At 30.3% G+C, this 9,475-nt stretch overlaps 2 protein-coding genes across 2 annotated transcripts; both read left to right on the forward strand.

The window, feature by feature from the left end:
• The first annotated feature begins 1,834 nt into the window (after window positions 1–1,834).
• LOC106424440 (eukaryotic translation initiation factor 1A-like) lies at window positions 1,835–4,412 on the forward strand. Its single transcript, XM_048761694.1, has one exon. The coding sequence runs from the start codon at window positions 2,274–2,276 to the stop codon at window positions 2,727–2,729; it is 456 nt and encodes a 151-aa protein (XP_048617651.1). The 5' UTR covers window positions 1,835–2,273; the 3' UTR covers window positions 2,730–4,412.
• A 2,968-nt stretch (window positions 4,413–7,380) lies between these two features.
• BNAC06G03150D lies at window positions 7,381–8,076 on the forward strand. The gene has a single exon (XM_013865148.1). The coding sequence runs from the start codon at window positions 7,381–7,383 to the stop codon at window positions 8,074–8,076; it is 696 nt and encodes a 231-aa protein (XP_013720602.1).
• The last annotated feature ends 1,399 nt before the right edge of the window (window positions 8,077–9,475 follow it).

The following is a 9,475-nucleotide window of genomic DNA, read 5'->3' on the forward strand; positions in this document are numbered from 1 at the left end:
AATTTTAACTTATAAAATAAAAAAAAATTTAAATTTAAATAATAAAATTGAATAAATATATATTTACTTGGTAAAAATAACATATTACATATTAACTAACAATTATATTATTTATAATATAGTAGAACGGGTTACAATTGATATTTTTACGATTAGTATGCTTTTTATTTTACTTATGAAAGATAAAATTGTAATTTGCTTAAAAAAAATTTCGCTGACACTTTCTTCTTTTTCTGGGCACATTGTTCTTCAAACCTAATTTTTTTTTTGTTAGACTTGGGATGTCTCATACCGATGCCTAAAGCTAATTTTGAAGAGGCCGGACACCGATGAGAGACAAGACTGGTTGCTTTACATGAGAGTTAGATATCTAAGCCACCTAGCTATATGCACATAGATCTGGTAATTTTGCATTAGAGAAAAATCAATATCTGATTTGTACCAAAAAGGTAACTTTTCATTTAGTAGAAACCACTAGACTACTACGGGTGCAACTGGTTATTCCTAATAGGAATGTTAGGAATAAAAGGAATGGCTTTTTATTAAATAGGAAAATTTGGAATGATGTTAAAAATGGAATAAAAACTGAAATTATAAATGGAATAAAGATTTCACACATTCCATTCATTCACGGAGGTTTAGAATCATGAATAAAAGGAATGACACTTACAAAGGATTTATTTTTTTGTTTCATTCCAAAAATGGAATAAGTAGAATTGATTTTGGAAAACATTCATAATAACTGGTAACTAATTCATGGAATCCCATGGAATGATCAATTCCAAATGATTTTATTCCAAAAAATGTCATTCCAGTTGCAGCCTACAATGTTGTTACTCTTCTTACAACCATTTTTCCCCCCAACCTAAATCACTCTTTTTATTGATATGCTTTGCTTCTTGACACTTATCAAGAAAATGTGATAGATTCATATTAAAAATACTGATTTAAAACCTGAAAATGACATAATATATCCTTCTCTCTTTTCTAAATCCAAGTTCTTGGCAAAAACGCGCCCGATGTACATTTAACCTGTGAGGAATCAGTCAACTCAGCCGCGTTTTTGAATAGGGACTAGAAACTGGTCATGCGTAGAATAATCGACTCGGCATTAGGTCTATATAAACAAACTTAGGGTTTTGACAAAGATATTGCTTGCTTTGCAAGCTTTATGCGCTAATCTGAAAATACAGCAGAAAAAGGATCAAACCCATCCCCTATACTATAATTGCGAAGTGATTTTGCCACATGTCCTTTCTACAATCAATTTCACAAAACAAATATTATATAACTACTGAAATTGATGACATGTCGTATAGCTTAATATGACATGGACAATTGCATTTAATGTAAATTTATATTTTTGGTAAACTTTTAAAAATATGGTAATAACTCATATATTACATTTAATGTCAATTTATATTTTTGGATTTTTTTTTAGAATATGGTAATAACTCATAAATCATCATTAAAATAAATATATTCAAATATGGCATTATTAATTTCGAAATATAATTTAATTATATATTTTTAAATTATACAATTTTATTACTAAAATTTCCAAAAATGTATACAATTTTTTTAGAAAATTATAAAAATTTATTCGTAAAATCAATATTTTATTATATATCTACAAATTTTATAAATATTTTTTAATTTTAATTTTTGCTAATTATGCAAATTTTACAAACTTATTTAATATATTTAATTAATATAAATAGATAGAAAAATATATCTAAGAATATAATTTTAAATATATACATGCATATTTTTAAATATAATTTTATGTTTGATTAAATCAAATTTATATTAAAATATTGATACGAAAAAGAAAATTTACAATATTAATAAAATTTTATTTTAAAATATAATTTAAATTTATCTGTTAAAAAAAGTTTTAAATTTTTTTACTGCACATGGTACAGGAAGACACCTAGTTCAATCTTGAAACAAGAACAAAACAAGATAAGCTTTAAGTATTTTTGGTCTAGTTTCTTGTTTTCTATAAAACGGCAAAAAGGAAAGTGATAAATAAGAATTAGTTTGATAAAAAAAAAAAGCAATAAGAATTGGCGAAGACAAAAAGAAAGGAAAATTTTGATTTCAATGGAAAAGGAAATTACGATGCATGTCTTTGACTATAAAAGGAAGACGTCCCCCAACTAACCAAGAGTAACAAAGAGCAATACAAACAGAAAGAGAGAACTAGACAGAAGAGTTGCGAGTTTTGTGTCAGTTTCTATCAAGCAACAAGTTCACATTAGGTTTAAATCATGCCGAAGAACAAAGGAAAAGGAGGAAAGAACATAAAGAGAGGGAAAAAAGAAGCAGAAGACGATAAAAGAGAAATCATCTTCAAAGAAGACGGCCAAGAATACGCTCTTGTTCTCCGTATGTGCGGAAACGGACGGTGCGAAGCCAAGTGCATAGACGGAGTCACGAGGATGTGTCACATCAGAGGTAAGCTGCACAAGAAGGTTTGGATTAGCGCTGGTGACATTATTCTTGTCGGACTCAGGATGGATATGGACAACGACACCAAAGCCGACGTTATCCATAAGTATACTCTTGACGAAGCTCGATTTCTCAAGGGTTGTGGTGAGATTCCTCGTGATGTTCGCCTAAGCGAAGGGATTGCTGGTGGGTTTGATGATGATAGTGATCATGAAGGTGGTGGTGTTGCTAATGATTACTTTGAGTTTGGTGATGATGAGATTGATAGGCTCTAAGTAAGCTTTCCATGTATCATTATTATTTTATGTTGAAAATTGAAATACTTAACTTTTTTTTTTGATAACCGAGTGTCCTGGCCCCACCGTGGTGGTCCAGACTAGAGACCGAGTCCTTAGCGGGTTCAACACCCAGACAGTGGCCTTCGGTCTCGGGCGCCAGAGCAAGTCCGCATGTGAATTCCCTGGTGGCCAGTGGGAATCGAACCCGGGTCCGTATTGGGGCCGAAGCTCCCTCAAGACCACTAGGCTAACCCCGCTGGTTTAATATATATAACTTCCGGTCTAGTTATTTGAATAGTTTATAAATATTTTCATTCTTTATTTGAATATTTTTCCTAGATATCGATGTTTAGTTTGAAGATTGATTTATTTGAGAGAAACAAAACCTGAGTTGTCGTATACAACTCATACTCTTTCCCAATTTTTGCAAGCTCTAAAATAAGAGCATTGGAATGCAACCATTCGTGTGGTACGATATCTGAAATGGAACCCAAGACATGGAATATTACTTAAGGCAGGGCAACCTTTGACTTTGAATGCTTGGTGTGATGCGGACTGGGGAGATGGTCCCATCACACGGAGATCCTCTTTTATTCAGCTAGGTGGGTCACCGGTTTCTTGGAAAACATTCAAACAAGACACAATCTCTCGCTCGTTGACGGAGGCAGTATACAAGGCAATGTCGGATACAGTTCAAGAGTTGATTTGGTTGAAGAATCTACTGACTATATTTGGCGTCTGCTTTGACAAACCAATTACGGTTCATTGTGCTAACATTTCAACAATTCATATAGAAACTAATCTCATTTTCCATGAAAGGACGAAGCATGTTGGAATTAATTATCATTTCATAAGCGATAAGATCGTAAGAGTAAGAGGTTTTGTTACAACAAAACATGTTTCGACAAAAATACAACTTTTTGATATTTTGACAAAGGCACTGGGTAAGAAAGTGTTTACAGCATTTCTTATCAAGTTGGGAGTTTTCTAACTTGAGGGAAGGTATATGTACATATCTACATTAGTTATGGTTGGATATGATCGTATATTTTGTGTATCTACGTTTTAGGATAGAAATATTTGTAAAAATATAAGGTCTTGAACCTAAGAATCAATCAGAAAACACTTTCCATATACTCTGTTTTCTGACAAAACATTTCCAATTTTTACTAGTTAATTAATGATTCTTAATTAATAAGAAAATCTAGACTTTCCAAAATTCTCGTACTTATCCACAAAAATATAAATCAACAATGCATGTATATATAAATGTATAACTGATTGGTATGTTAAAAGAAGAAGAGAAGAAAACATAGAAAGACTGAAAATTTTGGTGAACGAAGAAAAATAAGAAAATGGATACAGGTTTCATCCTAACCATCGTCTTTGTGGCGCTCATCATCATCTCGGCTCTTGTAGCTTGCTTGTTTTGCGCCCCACGACTTATCAAACGGTTTGCGAGCGATGCATAGTTATTATTTTGTTACCAATTAATTATGTCATTTTTGTTAGTTTTCAATTAAGTTTTGTTTCGCTTAATGATATTGTAACTCTATAATATTTGCATAATTGAATTATGGTTTTATTATGTTGCAGTGTTACATACTACTAGTACTATATCTATTATCAATTTATCATCAACCTAACTTTTGAGAAATTGCAAAACCAGTTTTAACTTTTTCATTAATGTGTGGATTTAGGAAATTATTAAGTGGGATTATGATATATATATATACACTTTTAACGGAGAACTCTCGCAATAAGCCATACTTTCTTTTTTTTTTTCTGGTTTTTGTGTTCCAATATCTTTCGTAGTATGAGTTTGATCTTATTAGATTCTTCGATTGGTTTAGAAAAGAAACAAGAAAAGCATACAGTCTGTTTTGATATAATTAAACAAATTCAATGAGCTTTAACCAAGCTGCATGTAAGACACAAGTTCATGTGCATGCCCCTTAATTTATCAACTAATTATCATGTTAAATGACTTTTTCTCGAAAGTATATGCAACAGCCAACATCTGATACACATTAATGGCGAATGTGAATAAAAAATTTGACTAAATTTTTTATTCATTAAAATACATAAACCAATAACACTAATGATGCTCTCAAATCTGCAAAATTTCTGCAAAACCTGCGAAGTTCGGTTTGATTTCGGTTTTTCTCGATAGCAAGCCGAAACCAATAAGACTATGTACCAAACAGAACCAACCCAAAAAAAATTGAATGCCTACTCGAACCACAATTTAACCGAACCAAAACCAAAACCTTTGATTGTGCTAGCGTGCACATTAGGTTAATTGACTTGTGGTAAAACACAGTAATCATGGTTCAAGAATCTACTGACTACATTTGTTGTCTGCTTTGACAAACCAATTCCGGTTCATTGTGATAACATTTCAGCGATTAGTATGAAAGGATTAAGCATGTTGGAGTTTATTATCATTACATAAGAGATGAGATCGTGAGAGGTTTTGCTACGACAAAACATGTTTCGACAAAGCTGCAACTTGCTGATATTTTAACGTAGACACTTGGTAAGAAGGAGTTTACCGTGGTTTTTATCAAGTTGGGAGTTCGGAACCTACACTCTCCAACTTGAGGGAGGGTATTAAGATATGAGTTATTCTAGGTTCACCCCCTAGGGTAAAACTGTAGGTTCACCAACCAATAGTACGTTGTTATTTCATATTCAATATATTTTTATAAAGGAAACAAAATATTGTCAAATTATATTATGTTTTTAAATAAAAATGTAAAAAAATAAAAATAGTCGTAGTTGAAATAATTTTTTTTTTAATATTTATAACGCCGTCAGCAAAATGCTAAACCCTAAACCTATCATAAACCCTAAACCCTCGGGTAAATCCTAAACCCTTAGATAAATCCTAAACTCTAAATCAAAAACACTAAACACTAAATTTTAAAAACACTAAACCTTTAATCCTAACCCCTAAACCTTTGGATAAAAATAAATAAAAAAAAGTAGTAATTGCTAAAAAAAATAATTTTTAAAAATACTTTTAATGCTATCAGTAAAACACTAAATCTTAAATACTAAACACTAATTTTTAAATATTAATCTCTAAATCCTTGGATAAACTATAAACCCTAGGGTTTATGATTTATCCAAGGGTTTAGGAGTTAAGATCAAAGGTTTAATGTTTTTAAATTTAGTGTTTAGTGTTTTTGATTTAAGATTTAAGATGTATCCAAGGGTTTAGGGTTTAGGATTTTGAATTTTGCTGACGACATTAAAAATATTATTTTTTTTAAATATTTGTTTTTGTAAATATTACTATTTTTTATTTATTTTAAAATTTTAAATTTAAAAACATAATATAAATTGAGAATATATGTTTTTTTTAAAAAGATATTGAATATAAAATAATAAAATAATATTGGTTGGAAAACCTACAAGTTTCAATATATTGCTCTTCGGATATGTACATATCTATGTGTATCTACGTTTTAGGATATAATCTTTTGTATATATATAAGGTCTTGGACCTAAGAATCAAAACATAAAACACTTTCCATATATTTTGTTTTCTGACAAAACATTTCCAATTTTACTAGTTTTTGATTAGAAAATCTAGACTTTCCAAAATACTCTGAATTACCCACAAAATGTAATTTTTTTTGTCATCAATTTTACTATTAAAGTAGAACTACTTTTAGAAAGTGTTTGTAAACATAGATGATAGTAAAAAAATATAATATTGTTTGGAAACATGGATAACATTATCTTAAGTAAAAAGAATAATGGGTTTATGTTATTAAATTTTTTTTAGAAGTTCATTATACTATGAAAAACTATATATTTGGACCAGCTTAAAAATATACAAAAATTGCTCAAGCTAATTACCTAAAAATATCTTTTGTCAAAAATAATCATAAAACAAAATTTAAACTTTATATACATATTTCAAATCAAAATATTAATTTAAAATTGATTTATATCAAAACTGATTCAAAAATATACATATATTCATAAATTGATTTTTACTAAAATATTTTCCAATAACAATTATAACAAAATGTTTTAAATATATATAAGAAAAATAAAATACAAAGTCCAATTTCAAACACTAACTTAAATTATGGTTATTATATTTCACATTAATTTTTAGAATATATAATATATATGATTATTTATATGATGGTACATATAAAATACGATTAATTATATGATGACACATATATAACATATAATAGTGTCATAAAAAAATCCATGTAGTATTTATAAATCCAAGTAAAATATACAGATTTTAAAAAAAAAATTGGATTATTATTTACAAATCCAGAGGTTTTCCCTTGGATTTGAGTCTTTGTATTTTTAACAAAAAAATCCAAACAAATCCATTATAAAATTAAATTTATTTGTAAATTCGTACGATTGTATAACACTTGATTTGATATAGAATTTATGAATCATTAAACCAATAACACATGATTTTAATACATATTTGAAAATCATAGAACCAATAACACTAGATTTAGTTCAGTTTTTCAAATCCATTACAATACAACAACCAATAATCCCCACTAAGTATCAACAATACATATATATATATATATATATTATTGATTGTACGGATGCAAACAACATATATACGATGACAGAACATTAAAAGACTTACTCTATGAAAAATCCAGATGCAAAGAACCAGACTTTTGGTGGAAAAACAGTGCTGCTAGGAGATGAGTGTAGACAGATTTTACCTGTAATCCCACAAGGTAATAGAGCTGACACCGTCTTAGCTTCTATAAGTCAGTCGTATCTATGGGAAAGCTGCCATAAGTTCTCCAAGAAAACAAATATGCGAGTAAATCAGACTGAAAAAGAGTTCTCTGACTGGGTGCTAAAGGTCGGGGAGGATAATCCACCGACCGCAGCGACAAATGAGTATGATGAGCACCATGAACAAATGGTCATTATCGATGAAGAGTTGGTTAATGAGATTAATGATGGCCCTCTGAAACAAGTAGTGGAAACTGCATATGGAGATCTGAAAGGGTTAAAAGCATTCCACACCTACGACACTGACAGAGCTATACTCACACCGCGGAACGAAAAAGTCGACGAAATCAGTGCTTATATCAGTTCCCATACTGATGGGGAATCAAGAGAGTATTTCAGCTCAGATAGCTTTGAGATATCAGAAACTCATTCTGAACAAAATGATACATTATACTCTGCTGAGTATCTCAATTCTTTGGAATTCCCAGGTTTTCCATCATATAAGCTAACACTCAAAATTGGTGCCCCCGTTATGCTTATGCGAAACCTTAATCAAAAAGGAGGCCTATACAATAGTACTAGGCTAATCCTTACTTAGGAGATCACATCCTTGAGGCTGAAATTGTCACCGGAACACACATTGGTAAAAAAGTTCTGATCCCAAGAATTGTTCACTTTCAAGCTGAAACAAATCTCCTGTTTACATTACGTAGGCGTCAATTCCCTATAAGGCTATGTTACGCCATGACAATAAATAAGAGTCAAGAACAAAGCTTAAAAGGAGTTCTCCTATATTTTCCAAAACCGGTCTTCACTCATGGTCAATTGTATGTTGCTCTCTCACGGATTACAAGAAAAGCAGGATTGACAATCATACAAGATTTATATCTTCTAAAAGTCAAGAACATCGTCTACAAAGAAATCTTTAATGCTCTCCCCTCGCATGAATGTAAAAAAGTAATTATATTTAATATTTAATTTAATCTACTAGCGATTTAATTATTGTTATTTAATTTTAATCTGTTTACGCAGACGACTAAAGGATCATATCCTCACCGTTGCATGCAGCAACCATTATTGTAATTTAGTAAATGCCAAGTATGTCTACATATGCTATAAACTCATATAGATCGAAAAGTAATTACAAATAAAGCAAACTAATTATTTCTTTACCACTTTCAGGGTCTGCCGTCCAAATTAGAGATATCAGCCCTCTTTTTGGAACACTTTCTACCATATTATTGCAGGATTTTGCTTTCATACATTATAGCATTTTTGATTCATATTCGCACTTTTAAACTTACTACTATTTTGAAGAAGAATGGGAAAGTAAACACCACATCACCGTTTTCAAACAAACTAAATTGTTAATGCTTCACCAAAAAATTGGTTTCATATAAAAATCACTAAATTATTCACAGTTCTCACTCACTACTTTTTAAATTATTTTGTTTCCTCTCAACAAAATTCGATTAAAAAAACATATAATTAAATATATTTAAGTGTATTTTCTGCGCGTAGCGCAGACAATGACCTTAGACAAATATTGGATACACAAGCAAGTCTAGATTTTCGATGGAAAAATTAAAAACTTGCTAGATATGCACTATATACTATGGCTAGGTTCAGTGAAAATCTTCCACCTCCCTTGCTCCATTTAGGGTCTGCTGGTGACCATTCTGGAAGCAAGATGAACGAAATAAAATTACAGGAATGAAATGAATGGTTATTTCTTTCCATATTTAACAAGGAATAATTTTGTTTTTTATTTTTCTACAAAAAAAAGAAATGGTAGGAAATGAGAAAGAAAAATTATTCCTTGTGAATGGTGGTTTTTTTTAGGAATGTGGATGCATTATTTTTTTTCGTTCATTAGTCACCATTCATACTCAGATATACAATAAATAAATACATATACATCTCTCCTCTTTTTTTTACCGTTTAGCAAACAAATGGGCAAAGACAAGTAATGCTCGATTGACTCTTCTAACACAGGA

This window comes from Brassica napus, chromosome C6 (assembly GCF_020379485.1).
Source record: "Brassica napus cultivar Da-Ae chromosome C6, Da-Ae, whole genome shotgun sequence".
In the NCBI taxonomy this organism is placed as follows: Eukaryota; Viridiplantae; Streptophyta; class Magnoliopsida; order Brassicales; family Brassicaceae; genus Brassica; species Brassica napus.

What these genes read in the sequence shown, in the direction of transcription:
- BNAC06G03150D (XM_013865148.1), top strand. Translation starts at nt 7,381, where the DNA reads ATGAAAAATCCAGATGCAAAGAACCAGACTTTTGGTGGAAAAACAGTG.
- LOC106424440 (XM_048761694.1), top strand. Translation starts at nt 2,274, where the DNA reads ATGCCGAAGAACAAAGGAAAAGGAGGAAAGAACATAAAGAGAGGGAAA.